The sequence below is a fragment of the Nothobranchius furzeri genome, chromosome 1, assembly GCF_043380555.1.
Source record: "Nothobranchius furzeri strain GRZ-AD chromosome 1, NfurGRZ-RIMD1, whole genome shotgun sequence".
NCBI lineage: Eukaryota > Metazoa > Chordata > Actinopteri > Cyprinodontiformes > Nothobranchiidae > Nothobranchius > Nothobranchius furzeri.
This window is the reverse complement of record NC_091741.1, coordinates 63,598,218-63,615,131: the sequence shown is the minus strand read 5'-3', so window position 1 is coordinate 63,615,131 and position 16,914 is coordinate 63,598,218. Positions and strand designations below refer to the sequence as shown.

Here is a 16,914-nt window from a genome sequence, read left to right as displayed (position 1 = left end):
TATTTTTAAAATGACACCAAGCAGGTTTCAACACTTTTACCAATTCCTTTAAAAGTGGGGTTAATGATTGTTTTGGTAGAAACTTTATCAACTTCACATGGGACAGCACTCTGCAGCCCTCTGCTGACCAGAAACAGCACTGACAGTTTTGTGAAGCAGGCAGGTGACCAAGCTCTTTACCTGCTTAAAGGCTGTTAGCTGTTTTCTGTGCCCGTAACTTAAATAAAGGCTAACAGTTAGCCTTTTCATTTGGCCAACCATAAATAAAAAAACACAATATGAAGAAAAATAAGAAGTTTGGCGCTTTGTTGGTATCATGGTGGAGCCTGGAAGTAAAGGTCAGAGAGTTATGTCTTTGGAGGCGAAGCAAATAGTTAAACAGTGTGGATCTTTTTAATTTGTGACTTATTTAGTAAGACTTGGCTCATGTTAGTGTTAGCTAGTTGTTAGCGCTAGCTACAGCAGGGCTGCTGCAGGGTTGTTTTTGGCAGTGGTAATTCCACTTTTGACCAGCAGGACAGAGAAGCTGGAAACTGTTTATAGTGTTGCTTGGAGCTTTCTTTTCGAGTGTGTGTGTGTGTGTGTGTGTGTGTGTGTGTGTGTGTGTGTGTGTGTGTGTGTGTGTATACCACAACATGAATTAGACACCTTAACAGTGCAGTGCAGGGGCAGATTTACTAGAGGGCCCCCCCCCCCCTGGTTGTAGAGCCTTGAGACCCCCCCCAGCAGCCACCCTACTATATGTTCTTCAACAACACCTTAAGGTCCCTTGAAATGAAGGCTGAAATCAGTCCTGTAAGGTATTTTTCTGATTTTGACTTAAATTATTTTTTGACAAATTATTCTTTGGACATTTTGTTGACTTCATTTACATATGGGTTAGGTTTAACCCTAGGGGGATTTTCTTGATCCACCACTGCTGCAATGGTGTGTAGTGTGTGTGTGTGTGTGTGTGTGTGTGTGTGCGAGTGCGCGAGTATGTGTGTACTCACAGCAGCGACCCTGGACAGCTCTCTACATGTACTATGCAGGCCGCTCTGCAGGACGTCTCTCTGCTGGACCAGGCTCTGTGTGGCTGCTGGGTTGGAGCTGCTCTGTTCACTCAGCTCCTGACTGGCTGACTGCAGCGCCGTCTCCAGAGTGTGCTGCCACATAAACACAGTCCCATTTATTGCTCCTTAAAATACGCAATCACACATTCACACCCTTGTATCTGTACCTTCTCCCTGTGTAGCTGCTGTAACTTCTCCTCCTGCATCTTCACTGCCTTGTTCTGCTCACACAGTTTGCTCAGCTTGGTCTAACACACACAAACACAAACTCACAAATCAACCACAAATGCCTCGAGGCTCGCTGAGCATCTGACAGACAGCAGGGCCTTGCTTACATCAATGTCCACTTCTTCTGTGTGTTGTTGCAAGGAGGCCTCTTTGAAGCCATCTGGATTGATCTGAAAGAGGAGATACATTCAGACTTGGACAACACATCCTAGGATGGAAAGTTAAGAAGCTAACACAGAATTCTGTGTTATTATTCTGCCTCCACATGATTTTAGTCAGACTTTAGTTCCAGTCATTCTCCCTTCCTGCTGCAGACTGCAGTGAGACACAATAATGTGACTGTACAGACACAGAGGGGATGAACGTGTCCACATGTCCTGTTTTTGTCTCCTGCTCAGTAGATGATGTGCTACCCAGTCACTACTGGACTGGGAATGACTGGATTTAAGTGATACTCATCAGTATGCATTGAAAAAGATTGTTTTGAACTTCAGTTTGGTACAGAGTCAATGAAAAGCAAAAGGAGGAGCAGATATCTCTCTAACAGCCAGGCCCTGCAGGATGGTGAATGCATCTTGCCACAGAGCAGCTAGTCAATATTCATAACCACAAACTGATAAAAATAGTGAAAATAAATTAAAATCTCAACGGCAATGATCAATTTTGCAAAGCCGGCCTTTCTAAATGAGTTTGTTCCACTTAAGAATGCAGACACAATAGTTGGTACACTCCTATTAGAGGGTCAAATACTGGTGAGCGGTCTTTAACGCAGGGCAACCAACCAATTTATCCACGTTTGTAGATTTTAAGATTTACCCTTTCCTAAAGGGTAGATCTGATCATCTCATACTGAAAAACACCCACCAGAGCAATGAAACACAGAAAAACGAAAGAACAGAAATGTGGTGGGAGCATTGATGTGTCCAGTGGTTCTCAAACCTGGTTCAAAAAAAGTAGGTACTCATCACTGGAGGGAGGGGGGGGGGGGGGGGGGGGTTCCTTCCTGACATGTCTGCCCTCATTTTTGTGAAGGTTTAAGATTACAATCCAGCAGAAGCTTCAATGTCTGGCTTTCACCAGTTCTCTAAATATTTCACACTAAATGAGTGTCACAAAGAGCGCAACACTGAGAATCTGATGCTTATTGCCCTGACGGTAACCTCTGTAAACACAGGTTGGGTTCCCCTTAAATGCAGCCTAATTCCTCATTTAAATGTAAGCTACCTGCACAAATTCTGAGAGGACTTGTCTGGCCGGAGGTGATGCAAATGTCCCTTTGGGAGGGCTCTGCAACGTAGATGGAGCAAAATGCTAAGCTGAACTGACAGATGCACCAGTTTTCTTTTTTTGTATTATTATTATTATTTATTTATTTATTTTTTTGCTGAATTTGGGCTTTAATGAGCAGTTAACACACTTTTAAAGAGGTGTATGGGCTTTTGAAGCTTTGCTGAGATTCAGTCCAGCCTATCTACTATTGCTCTGGTGATACTTCCTCTCATAAACCCTGTCCTGTCACTTCCACCCGAGCCCTGCAGTGGAAATGAGGTTTGTTTATTGTGCAACACAAAAGTATGTTTGAGTAGCAATACTCAGTCTAAATATTACTACATTCTCAGAGTCAATGCCCAATAAAAATACAGTCATGTAAGCACACCCTCACAGCTTGAGAATCACTGTCATGATCCATGCTACCTTCAGATGACCTCCAGCAGCATGAGAACAAGCAACAAATGATGTGCTGAAACACAGAGGTTCAAATACTCTTGGGGAAACGGTAACAAAAAAAAATGATAAGCTGGTAGGAATGGGACAGGTTGACTGCAAGCAAGAGGTAAAACAAAAGTTCATTGGTGGAGGGGAAGATATGGATACACGCGAATGGGCTTCCAGGACAAAGTTCTGGCTTGAATCTGCTTTTGCTTTGAGTCAATGTGAGAATCTAGAGCTGTGCTGAAAGAATGGTAAGATACTCCAGACAAACTCAAGTCTGCTATAATGTAGTATCGGCAGAACTAAATAGAAGAAGAAGAAGAAAATATCATTTCTATAGCGCCTCTCAAGATAAAAATCAAAAATACTTCTAAATCTTCTTGAGAGATTTTTCCATTGATCAAAACTCATGTTTTTACTTGACACTCCAATTGACTAGATGACAGCCATGAAGTACAAATGAATAGAGGCCTCAAATCCAAAAGAGCTTAAACTCCACAATGAGGCGGTGGCCCATAAACAACATGGCCGTCACGTTGACTCAAGCCAGAACCTGCTAAGAACCTTACTTGCTGGTAGAGTTGTGGCCTTGGCGCAGAGTTCTCGATCATAGAATGAATCTTGAAGATTAGAGGCTCGTTCTCCTTTGTCTAGCACCAAAGCATGCAGGGAAAGGATACACAACGGTGTAATAATACAGCTATAGACACAGAGATCAGAAGGCGCTCATCTAATGGAAGAAGTATGGACCAGATCAAACTTCTCTTCAAACAGAATCAAATCTATTCAGACCAAGTTCTCAAACAGCCTTTTGAAAACTGCTAAGTTTTAACCATTAAAGAAAAAAACATTGTTGACTGACTTTGCTCCAGCTGAATATTTTACTCTTAAAGTTGATTGATTTGTGTCTTGAAGTTATGAACATATTTGAAGTTAATTCACCAACTGATTCACTTCTCGTGGTTTTATGTTATTGTGTAAAAGAAGCCTGACTAATATTCTCATAAACCTGATTTTGCTTTGGTGTCATAGCACAGTTCAATTAAACTGGTTAAAGGCTGAATATGGAACACGAACATCAAAGCGACACCTAGTGTTTGGAGGTTGTAGTTGCAACAACAGCTTACTTATCCATGAGAAAATTAACTTTTTCCATGTGCGTTTTGATGCTGTGAAATTTTTGATTTGGGTTGTAGGATTCACCTAAACTCACTCTGGTTTTAGGCAAGACAGCTTTATTTATAGAGCACATTTCAAACACAGAGGCAATTCTGTAGTTTACTGGTAACCAGTGTAGGGATCTAAGAACAGGAGTGATGTGCTCCGTTCTCTTAGTTTTTGTTAAGACTCTAGCAGCAGCATTCTGAACAAACTGCAGTTTCTTCACAGCTTTTTTGGTAAGACCAGTTAGGAGACCATTGCAATAGTCCAGCTGACCAGAAATTAAAGCATGAATAAGTTTAAGTCTGGTCTGGACATGAGACCTCTGACTCTTGACATTTGATGAAGGTGATAAAATGCTGATTTAGTTATAGCCTTAATATGTCCAGAGAAGTTCAGGTCAGAGTCAATGACAACACATAGATTTCTAATATGGGTTTTTATCTTAATTCCCCTGGAGTCCATCTGAGCAATAACATCGATTCTATCCCTCTTGTTGCCAAAGACAATAACTTCAGTCTTGTCTTTGTTTAGTTGAAGGAAGTTTGACTGCATCCAGTCATCTACTTGCTCTAGGCACTGACAGAGTGAGACCAGTGGACGACAGTCACTAGGTGATAGGGCTAGGTAGATCTGTGTGTCATCGCATAGCTATGATAGGCAATGTTGTTATTAAGTATGACCTGACCCAGGGGGAGCATATAAAGATTAAAGAGTAGTGGTCCTAGAATTGAGCCTTGGGGGACCCCACGTGTCATAGTGATCCGCTTTGATTGGTAGTCCCTAATAGAGACAACATAGCCCCAGTCTTTGAGATAGGATTGGAACCAGCCAGGCACCATGCCTGATAGTCCCACCCAGTTTCTGAGTTTGTCCAGAAGGATGTTATGGTCCACCAAAGTATCAAAAGCTGCACTAATGTCAAGCATCATCAGTCTTTGTGCTGTGGTGCTGTCTAAAGCCTGACTGAAGACCATCCACAATGTTATTTGACTCTAAATAGTTGTTTATTTGGATCATTACCGCCTTTTCAACGATTTTTCCAATCAGAGGGAGATTAGAGATCAATCAGTAGTTGTTCAACACCGAGGGATCAACACCGTGGGATCCAATTTGCTCTTCTTAACTCATTCACTGCCACTGACGACTAAAGTCGTCATTGGCCTGTTTTTACTGTGTGGGCATCGGAATGAGCCCCCGCGCCGAGATAACAAACATCTCAGCTCTGAAGCCGATCTTCATCTGCATACGTCACACGTCACATGATCAGGAAGCAGAAAATCCATGTGTTAGGAGATCTTTTTGGGCCGCTGCTGTAAAAAAAGTGAGGTGCGAACCGGAAAAGCTTCTGCCGATCACAATTCAACAACAGATTATGAAAGAACGGATAACGCTCGAAATGCGCAGATTCTTCCTGATGTAAGAGGTGAGTCTTTGCTTTGTTTTGGTTGTTTTGGCGTCGACATCATCCTAGCGTGTAACGTTCTGACTCATAAAAAAACAGTAAAAACGGCGAGAACCGCTGGCAGCGAAGGGCTTTACCGATCAGGAAACAGCTGGCAGCAAATGAGTCAAGGAGTTTCACAGCAGCAGTTTTCAGTGATTTGGGAAAAATTCCTGACATTAAAGAGCAGTTAACAATTTCCAGTACCTCAGCTTTCAGGCAACTAAAAACATTTTTAAAGAAGTTTGTAGGCAGGCTGACTGTTTGGCAACCCGCAACGGTGCACTCTATTGGCTGGTAAATGCAAACATAAACCCAGTGTTGTCTCTGTCAAAATAAATAAGTGATTATTTTTTAATTAAAATTTAGCTTTTAAAGGAAATCCTGTACATTCACTCTGCACACCTCTAAACGACCCGTGGAGGAGTTTTATTACAGCTCTTAATTAAATTGTTCCATTCAACCTTTCAGTCTAGGACAACGGAAGAAACATCAGGCCTAAAAAAAACTACAAAAATGAGCATTTTAACAGACTTAAGAAAGTTAATTACAAGAAAAGAGTCTGAAAAAATATTCCTCAACAGCAAAATAAATCAACTGTTGGGGAAGTGAAAATGACTTTTCCCCCCTTATTTCTAAGCAAATTTTTTATTTTTGCTGAAACATTTAGTTTGAGGAAAAAAACCTAGAAATCTGTAAGGAGGCAAATATAGTCTCAAAGAGCAGTAGGTGAATGAAAAGGATGTTTGCGTTTGAATTACACCAAACCAGACTGCTTTTATCACTCAACAGGTGAGTAGACGGATTGATTTCTTAAGCTGCTGCTTTAATGAGACAATTTCTCACAAGCAGCTGCATTCTCACTACAATACAAACATCTCCATTTGGGACTTTGGATTTAGAGAATGGAATAAACAGACACAGATAAAATCAAAATGTCCCAAAACATTTTTTTACAAGTGTTTAGAAAGTTAAATGTAGTTTTGAATTGATTTTATGAGAAACAGGGATGAGCACAGATATTCTCACCTGGCTGTCCAGGTAAACAAGGTTTCTCTGGAGATGATGGGAGACAACATCAGTCTACAGAAGCCACACAAGTAGAAAGAGAAGAAGCAGGAAATTTAAAGCTTGTTACTGTGGACAAAAGAACTCAGGCAAAGGACGACAGAGGAGAAGAAAAGTTAAGGAAATGAAGAGAACCTCCTTTTCTTCAAAGTTAAAATAAGCAATCTTGAGACAGGGCAAAGAACTAGATTAGAGACGAGGATTTACCAGAGTGCATTCCTCATTACCAAAACGAGATCAAAATACTAAACAACCACTCAAATCACCTCTATCTGAAGTTACTAATAAAACCATGCTCAAATAAAATCATTTAGAACAAGCTAAGTTCTGTAAACCTAAATGTCCATATACGATTGCCCCTATCGACTGACACGTGGCCGGCCCCATACCATCACTACCTGAAAGAAAAGGCAAGCAGGAGGAGGAGCGTGGATGAGAATCAAAACAACATCATTAAACAGGAACAGTCCATTTCAACATAAAGCAGAGCTGTGGGACAGAGAAAAGGAAAAGTCTATCGATCTGGTTGAAAATGTTATCCTATTTATGTTGACCATCACATCTTACGTTGGACACTCCACAAAGTGGTCCACTAGATCTGTCTTCTGTCCATCTCTTTTACACTCCACATGAGGCTGGTGAGGGTCAAAAACTGATCATCACCACACCCTTTAGGAGGAGCTTCAGGTCACCTGTGAGCCAAGGTTTGCCACCGGGGAGGCAATAAACAGTGCTGCTGGTTGCTGTCTGCCGTGATGAAGTCAGTTGCTGTGTGGATGTCATTACTACGGAGTGCTCAGAGCCAATTCCAGCCAATGGGTTAAGGTTCACCTCTACGCACACTTGATCAGAAGCATCTAACTGGTGTAAATAGATGGTTAAAGGGACTTTACAGAGTTTTGAATTTTTATGCTCGCGATTGCCCCCTCAGGCCAAAAGCGTAACGGCAGCTTCAATAGTAGGCTCGTGCACGAGGCGCGCATGCTGTACGTGCACAATCCTTAACGAAAATAACAGCTGAGACAGTCCCTTGTATGTGTGTGTGTGTGTGTGTGTGTGTGTGTGTGTGTGTGTGTGGCCCAGAGGACAGAGGACAGGAGAATGCACAGCTAATTAATTAAATAATTTGGTTCTGTACCTTTCTCTTCAGCACAGCCGACAAAGGTCTATGATGGGTCAGTCTTCCTGCATGCTCAGATCATTCCCTTCCCTTGCTTGAAAAATTGTTCCAAAATTAAAGTTGAACCCACATCTTTTTTATCTGTGAATTCAATGCCGTTCGGCGAGTCTCAAATAAAAATGTGGGCATCTTACTGTAAAAAAATATACCATTAATGTAAAAAAGAAACTCTAAATAAACTATGTTCACATCCAGAATCGAACCCAAGACTTCTGCACGGGAGTCTGACCTCTGACTAGGTGAGCTAAAGCGCCAGTGCCATCCTTTGTATCTGTAACATTTATATACTTGATGACAGCTGAAACAACGTTCAAAGAACGGTTCGGAGCAAAAATGGTTATTTTGTTGCTAATTTGCAGGAAATATCTAGAGGAAAGTTCTACAGAAAGTAGCTAAGGGTCCTCAGAAATGTAGCTAGCTTTGTCACTAGGCATTAGGAACAGCGACAAAGTGGCACTACCTCGCTCTCTGCTGCTAAAGCTACTGATAGCAAATGCTACGGGCTATGCCTGAGCGTGAACGCGCATGAAGCAGCCTGCTCGACCCGAGCAGCTCTCTTTTTCTGTGATTTAACAGAAAAACAGGCAATCACAGTAAAAATGCCAGGGCTCATTCTACAGGACCAGGGCATTGCAGGAGAATGTGTTGAGAAGAAATTTATTATTTCTATACATGTTTTGGCTGTCAAACTGCCATAATACACCTTTAATTGTTGCTCTGTGTGGTCAAATCAACAAGATGAAGAAAGCTGAGGAGAGTCCAGTGATAATAGTTTATAGTGTGTTTTTGCAACTGCAGTGTGTGTGACATCACATGCTGCTGCCATATCAGCTGACGGTGGTGTAAACTGTACACCATTTCTAACTGGAACATGAGTATGACTCTAGCCATTAAAGGGTCATCTGAGGAGTGCGCCTGAGTGCCTTGTGCTTGAAAACATTCCATCACACTGCGTGTTGCATCTCCAAAGACTTACAGAAAGACCGAAATAAAGAGGTGAAAATGTACAGAATCAAAAGCAACTGCCGTGGAAAAAGAACGACCAAAAATAATTCTAAAAGGCCAAAATGTTTCTGTCACTGCACCCCAGGGCAGCTGTGGCTACGTTGTGGCTCATCTCCATCGGTGTGTGAATGTTGTAAAGTGCCTCGGGGGGTCAAAGAACTCTAGAAGGTGCTATATAAGTACCAGGCCATGTATCGTCGATCACAATAAAAATGAGAAAACATTTAAAAATACCAACCACTCTGCACCATCCTGTTGATAACAAAAAACAAGGCATGGCAAAAGCAGCACCAAAGTTATCAAGAGAAAAATGAAGGAGCTGAAAAAGACGGGGCATGGTGATTAGAAGCAACAGGTGTGCTGAGTCAGGATGGGAAATAAGAGATAAACAAGGAGTTGAAAATAAGAACTACAGGTGGCCGAAGAATAATAAAAGACTAAAAACTACACTAAACCATAATGAATATCTAGCAGCGTTAAGAATTCCCCCCAAAAGCAAGCAACATGAAAACAAAGACCAACAAACCTTCACTATACCACTGCTGTTACCCTCACAGGAAAAACATTTAAATGAGCAGCAACACAGAGAAAAGGGAGGCTTCAGTCACTACCATTCACCGTCTCTACAGGTTAGCATAGGTGTTCTGGTGATCTGATATGCTGACCGAAACAAAGCCAGACCTCAGACAACAACAGCTACTACAGTTTAACAGAGAAGGAATTACACGTTCTGCCTAACTGCCAGAATTCCGTTTATGAATCGGACCTCATGTGTGGATCATGTGTTCGGCCTTGGTGAGGAACCTGGAGAAAACCCACATATGTCTGGGGAGGACATGCCAACCACACACAGAAAGAACATGCTGGAATTGGCACCGGTGACCTTCAACAGCTTCAAAAACTGGTTCACCATGTGGCCTTGTATTGCAGTTATGGTTAAATACCCATTTATTAAAACAGGAACTTGGTCTTGTTGATACAAAATATGTGTTGGGAGACATTTCCATGAAAACAATTAACCAATCAAAATTCTGGACCATTGATTACAGAAATGACACAATCCAGGATAGCTCATGTGTGTAAATACAAAAATAGGTTAAATTACCTTTTTCACACACCGGATATAATTTACTCTGAGGAAAAGTCCACACCTGGAATCCCTTGTGGAAAACAAAAACCCATACAGAACAAGTGATTTCTACTGTTGTCTGGGTGAACGCTCACCTTGGCATTGGGCCCCTCCATTCCCAGGGCCATTAGCTGAGCTACCGTGTGTTCCCGCAGGCTGTTGAGCTCTGCCTGCTGCCGACGGAGCTTAATCAGCAGCAGCGTCAGCTCCTCAGACTGCAAACAGCAAGAGAGGCAAAGATGTGACCACTGTGAAGACTTTTGTCTGCTTACATTTTCAACAGAATTTCCACCAAACAAAGGAAACTAATGTTTAGTATTGTACGTGGTTGTTTCAGTGGGTGTGAGAGTAAAGTGGGAGAGGAGGTTGAAGCTTTTCACTCACCGTCTTGCCTTGCAGCGACTGTGGGGTGATGGTCGGAGGAGGGACGTAGGCCGCTATAGATCGTCGGTCAGATGGGTATCCATACTGTAAGCAAAGGACATTTTCTGTTAGAATCCAGGCCCTGTGGTAGAAACATCTTGGGTAGAGATATATTATGGTGTCCACACATATTCTTTGGTATCAGTCGATGCCCGACGATTGATTTTTCTTCACATGGCACCTAAAAATGAAGACTTACCTTGACAGGATGTGTTCGGTGTCTACGGTCCAGCGTCAGGTCACCTCTGAGGATGGGTGAGGTCACCTCAGAGTGTGAGTTGCTAGAGTTGTGAGTGGCCTGCTGGCTGGGAGGTGAGAAAGTGCTGTAGAGCGCAAGGGAACCATGAGATGGTGAAGTGGTGATGGAGGGCGCCACAGTATGTTCAGAGATGTTTCCCATGGTCTTCATGTTGGGCAGGGTTCCATAGTGACCTACAGCTACAGCAAGAACACAAAAATATGGTCAGGATTAGTAGAGACCCAAAACCAGAGGTATGGTCTCTACCTGACAACTGTTCTTAGCAGGTTTTTGTGCTGTGATTTTTAACAGTTAATTCTTTTTCTAACTTTTTACTTTTAAAATATCCTATATTTCATGAATAATGACATTTTATTTTGAGTTCAACATATTATTCAATACTAAAGCAATTAAATCTCTGATATTCTAGAATTTTGGTAAAGTATCACAAAATGTTTCACATAAGAGGATAGAAATCCATTTTTGTAACATAAAGCATTTCACTTTGAACTCAAAATTCACACATTTTATAGATTTCACATATTATAAATGATTATTTCTGGATTATTATCATGTCCTGTTTGACTTGCTGAGGGTGATGTTCAGGAGTTTCTTCTATTTTTTTGCTTTGTTGATGATTTGATGTTTTTCCAGGAAATCCTGCAGACTACTTTTATGCAGCAACATGGGGTTAACGAGGGTCTCTTGACTATTTTTACATAAGAGCATCACATTCTGGTGATCCAACTTAAAAATCGTTAATAACCTCACGTCTCCCTTTTGCTGACGTGTTGTCATGTAGCGGTTACCTGGAGGTGAGGATAACTAGAGCTAACTTCTCTGTGCTCTACGAGTATTTTCTCACAGCTCTGGTTCAACAGGCTCTGAGAAAACTTCCTTTACTATTATTGATGAAATACGGTGATCGTACAGCACTGCCAGGGTACCAATTTCATTTATATCCCATTTGGTTTAAAATAAAATAATGATGTTATTTGCAGGACCATAAAATTCAAACCCCAGCCCATTCTCACTGACATAAATTAATAAATGGAATCGGAAACCATCTCAGACCTTTTTCTCATCGACAAAAATAGCTTCTTCCATTTGGATTGGAGAGAGGAGGAATTACAAAATGTTTGAAATCCAGAAAAGAATCTTTAGTACGAAGGTATAACAGCTCATTTATCAGTGTTAGAAAATGCTGTTACCTTCCACGTTCACTAGTGTGACATGGAGAACTGTACCTGTTGGCTGGGCCAGACTCTGCCTAGAAAAGGCCTGCCTCTGCTGCCACTCATACAGCTGCCACATGGTGTCGTCCCTCATAGACCTCCTCTTCTCTGCTGTAGAGACTGTGGAGGTGGAGGCAGGACGGAGGCCCTGGTCGTACACGGGACTGGTCACACTGCAAACGCTATCTGGTCTCATCAGGGTGTTGCGGGGCAGCGTGCGATAACCCTCGGGGTAACGGGGCAACACCTGTGCCCGGTGGCTGGGCATGTTCCTAGGTAAAGTCTGGTATGATGTAATGCTGAAAAACACAAGAGAATAAAAAAACCTGATGAGCAGTTTGATGATCACTAATGGTGGTTCTTCCTTACATTACTGAGCACTCAGTGGTTTAGGTTGGAGCTGCTTCATTACAGAAAAATAAAACTGGTTACAGTAATTTTACACAGTTACTGACAGAGTTGGAAACGCTCTGCAATCATTCCTCTTTAAACAAAAGCACTAGGAAAGGCACTCTCCACTGACTCTCTTCTGCAATGTTGATGTTTTATCTCCACAAATAACACGAGCCTGAAGGGTGTTCTGCTGTGTGGTGGAGTTATAAATGCTAACAGTTAGCTTCTATTAGCTGAGACATGCTCTACTCTCTCCTGGATGCTAAACCAACAACACCCTTTCCCGCCATGAGCCAAGATGGGTGAGTCCATGAACGCTAAGTGACAGTGTGATGTAGATCCGTCAGGATTTTGAAATCCTACAGTCTAATGCAGGAGATGGGGTAGGAGTTCATCCTGCCTGAAAAACTCAGAGTGATAGACTATAATCCGTAATAATCATTGAAAATGTTTTTTCAGTGTTCCACACCTTTAATATAAAAAAAAACACATTCAAGTCCTCAGCGATCCTTACCTCCTTGTATCTTCTTCCAGTCCTCTGGTCCTGGGAGTCCGGACCCATGGCTCAAGCTGCTGTGAGGTGTTTGTCCTGGACACACCACTGTCTGGTTCCTGGACAGGAGCTGGGGACTTGATCCTAGCGAGACTGTCCTCCACTTTAGCCAGGCAGGAGTCCCCAAGTTGCTCTGCTGGCCCAAGGTCTGAACCATTAAGTGCTGCAGGTTTCTGGGCATTGGTACTTGCCTGGTTGTGGAAGGATCCAGACATTGCAGCAGTAACAGCAGCAGGGAGCGCTGGTTGGAGCTCGATGCTGTTGACTAACCTGTCTACACTCCGGTCTCTCTGGAAGCCGTATTTATCCGCGTCTGTTAGAGCCGCGTATCGATCTCCTGCACGGAGTGTGTTGTACTTCCTCACTTCCCTTAGAGCTCCACATTTACCCACAACATGTATGGTGCCATATTTGTTGTCCATCTCCCTCACAGCACCGTACCTTTCAGTTTCCTTTAATGAAAGTTGTCTCCTCACCTCCTTCTGGGGAAAGTGTTTTTGTCCATCCTTCTGCTGCGCGAGTCGATCACTGACCCTCTGCAGAGCGTACTTCTCTCTGTCCTTAGGAGGAGCGTGTTTCTCCTCCCTCAGCACCTCTGTGTTCTTAGAGCTCACCTTCTGAAAACATTTCTCCAGATCTCTGTGGATGGAGAATGACTCTTCATCTTTCTGTAAAGCGTACTTCTCCCCTTCCTTTCGAAGGACGTACTTTTCCCTGTCTTTGTGGAAGAGTAACCTTTCTCCTTCCTGCTGAAGCATGTAGCTAACGCCGTCCTTCTTCAGGGATAACTTCTCCCCATCTCGCTGGAGCGTGTAACACTCATGCTCCCTCTGGCACTTGTGTTGTTTCTCAAATTCTTTGGACCGTTTGGCGTCAGCCCACGTGAGGGACGGCTGTCTCACGGGTTCTCGGTTGCGTTCGTTGTTCTGGATCTCGGGCCGTGTTAGAACTTTGTGATTCAGCAAGTTATTCTCCTGAGGCGTGGGCTGGTCAGCTTTTAACTTGTCCAGCCTGTGTCAAAAAGGCAGAGTCAGACTCTACAACAAGACCATCTTTATGCCACTTGAAGAAATGACTTTAGATTTCCCGACAGGAAGCCTGCTTTGGTCCTTATGGTGTGCACCAACCTTCTGATAGGTTCAGTGTGGACCAGCGTGGCATCCGTCATGACTTTCATCCAGGACTCCATCTCTTTAGCTGTGTCAGTGCAGAAATAATACGTCCGCATGTTGGGGTGAGTGGCCTGGGAGAGAGAGAGGACAGAAGGTCATGCGTCTTTTCGTTACAGAAAGGGGTCTGTAAGGTGTTTGTTCCACGCCAGGATCAGAGGCGGTTTTACCATTAGGCATAGGTAGGCGGCCGCCTGGGGCCCCCATGTGTTGGGGGGCCCCCTAGCCCTGACCGTCGGCACCCCTCTGTCAATGCCACAATATTCTTATTACCAACCTGTGGCCGCAGACGGGATTGGACATGCGCACTTCTCATTACCATAATTCCTGAACCATTCAAGATATCATTAAAATTACAAAAGTGCTGGAAAGATTAAAAATGGGGCTTTTCGTGCATATACAATACATTACGGTAGCCACCGGGATTCCCTGTCTTGAGCGCAACGAATCACAACACAGATTCAGAGACATGCTGAGTTTGTCATCCAAAATGCTCCGTTTTATAACTTTTGAATGGCTGATCAGATTCAAATAAAGCCAATGGTTCCTAAGAGTACATAAAAGCAGCTTTCCAACAATCTATAGCATGAAGCAATCAGAGTTAGGGAAAATATCACTAAGAGGGGAAATCCTGCTGTACAGCCTGATTGAAACGGAGCGCAGCGCCCCGTGAAAGCGGATAACGGAACGGGGAAGCTAATTAGCATAAAAAGCCAGCATGAAATTATGGAAATCAACACGATCTATTAGGTGTCCCAGAAGTCTTATATCTGAAGACAGTGACCACGAAGAAGGACAGATCTCCGGTGAACCAGGGTATGAATGATTGTTCAGTCTTTATTTTTTTATTTAAACAACCCTCAACTATTTGCTAATTGTAAGATTCAGCTTCATTCCAGCATTATTTATCTTTTTACAATAAGTAATTATTTTTGCTAAAACAAAAGTTTTTGGTATAGCAGCACGGTGTGCAAGAGAAGCACCCCATGGCGGTGTGATGTGTGCAGGTCTCTGCCTGCAGCTGGAGAAGCTGCTTCAAGGTCTACCACATCAAATAAAAACGTCTGAAAGTTTACAAAAATAAATGGTCTTAAAAACTGCTAAAAGTGATACCAAGGTTCACACTTTTTTAAGATTAGATGCATTACAGTTCAAAGTTTAAATTGTTTGCCCAGCAATTTTGAAATTCCTGTTCAGTAATAATCCATTTTTTGCTTTTTTCACTTTTAAGCTGATTTTTGAAGGCTTTAATAGAAATAAATTCTAAATACAAAACATACACTGAAAGCTGAGGTTTTTCTGAAAAAAAGAAGAGTTACACACACTTTGCACTATTTATTACAAATTTACAGCCATAAGATTAAAAAATACCAGGCGGCCCTGTTATAATTGCACAAACAGGAAGTGATTGGTAGTCATTCCACTCCAATCCAGTTGGTGGCGGTAATGCACCAAATGGTTGTTTGCCAAGTGCCATAAGACCTCAAATAAGAATAAGAAGAGAGGCAGGGGCGTTCGTAACAAACGCAAAGCGATAGTCAAAACATTAAGTATGAAATGGAGTTATCCTAGTGGCTCCAATAAGAGAAAGAAGCAGCTTGCTTCATAAAAGCTTTTATTTTCACATCTGAAAGTGACGTCGTTTTTCTATGTAAACATCAAAAGGAAGCAGAAAGGAAAGACAATGGAAAATGTTTCAAGGGAGGAAAACATAGACCAAAATGGAAAATAGAAAAAAAAAATGACTAAGGCTAAAGCACAGGAGCACTGACAGGAAGAAAGCAGAGCAAATATTGAAAGCACTCAAAGGGAGGGAAAGACAGGAAAAAAGAGGAGGACTAATAAAAAGAGAAAATAACTCGTGTCAGAAGAGGGGAGAGTTTCGCAAATCCAGTTAAAGATAAGATTGTTGAAAATTTAGTGTAAGGGGCCCCATGTCTGTGTTCGCCTTGGGCCCCCAAATTGCTAAATCCACCCCTGGCCAGGATTACCAGACACTCCTTTCACATCTTAAAACCTCTGAAGCATTTAATCTACAAACATCGTTCCAGAAGAAATTAATTTAGGAAAAATTAACAGAATAGAAAAAAACATGTTTGTTTGATTTGAAATGAAGCCAAGAGGGAAGTTTTCTCCCTCCAGCGGCCCTAGCTTTGTTATGGGACCGGTGTTAGGCAGCTCAGTTGTGGCTCCTCCAGAGTGACTCTACTTATTAAGATGAATACAGACCAATAGAGCTCTCTTCAGCTCACACACCAGAACAATGTCTACCAGGCTGAGCGGAGAAATGAGTAAAACAATATTTGAAAAGTTAGATGGTCAAACACCATCAACTCCATCCGTCAGATTACTAAAAAGACCGTCCTGTGGAGGAATCTAGTTAGTAAAGAGTAGGTTGGTTTTGGTATAACGCAGTTTTCATTTCAATAGCAAAAATGTTCACCAATTTCTTGTCATAAATATATTTTTGTGGACAAAATAGTGGAAAAAAACAAGGCTGCATTGCCGGAGGGAGAATGGAGACCTATCCTTCTGGAAAGATGTACCTTCAGTCATCACCAAAATTATTATTATTATTGTTATTATTATTATGTAACATCCAGAAAGGGTCAATTTTGACCTATTTTTTGACCACATAGTGACCGGTCACCTACAGACATAATTCCACTATCTAGGTGGAGTTGCTACTCTATCTTCTAAAGTCCATGAGGACAAGATTGTCAAACTTATCTCAAACTGTACCTTTCAGGTACCTGTTCAAGCTGGCTTTTGTATGACCTTCTTCACCACTCTCTCTTTATTCTGCTCTCCCCACCTATTCCACCTTCCTCAGGATCCACTGATTTCCCTCTTACCTATTCACTCTCTCTCTTTCTTTCTTAACATTTTTTAATCTGTTTTTTGCTCATTTAAAATATATTTT

General features: G+C 42.2%; 1 protein-coding gene across 9 annotated transcripts in view; it reads right to left on the bottom strand.

The window, feature by feature from the left end:
* Positions 1 to 16,914, bottom strand: part of LOC139068933 (pleckstrin homology domain-containing family A member 5-like) — a 62,083-nt gene that overhangs the window by 12,368 nt on the left and 32,801 nt on the right. For 7 of the 9 annotated variants that reach the window (XM_070549778.1, XM_070549775.1, XM_070549777.1 and 4 more), the window contains 11 exons: positions 13,950 to 14,065; positions 12,784 to 13,833; positions 11,889 to 12,175; positions 10,603 to 10,841; positions 10,365 to 10,448; positions 10,076 to 10,195; positions 6,628 to 6,681; positions 3,563 to 3,643; positions 1,388 to 1,450; positions 1,220 to 1,300; positions 993 to 1,145 (listed from right to left, as the gene is read on the bottom strand). In XM_070549778.1, coding sequence (XP_070405879.1) covers positions 993 to 1,145; positions 1,220 to 1,300; positions 1,388 to 1,450; positions 3,563 to 3,643; positions 6,628 to 6,681; positions 10,076 to 10,195; positions 10,365 to 10,448; positions 10,603 to 10,841; positions 11,889 to 12,175; positions 12,784 to 13,833; positions 13,950 to 14,065 — 2,328 coding nt within the window. The remainder of the gene's footprint in view (positions 1 to 992; positions 1,146 to 1,219; positions 1,301 to 1,387; positions 1,451 to 3,562; positions 3,644 to 6,627; positions 6,682 to 10,075; positions 10,196 to 10,364; positions 10,449 to 10,602; positions 10,842 to 11,888; positions 12,176 to 12,783; positions 13,834 to 13,949; positions 14,066 to 16,914) is intronic. The other 2 variants (XM_070549779.1, XM_070549780.1) reach the window with 2 other exon arrangements.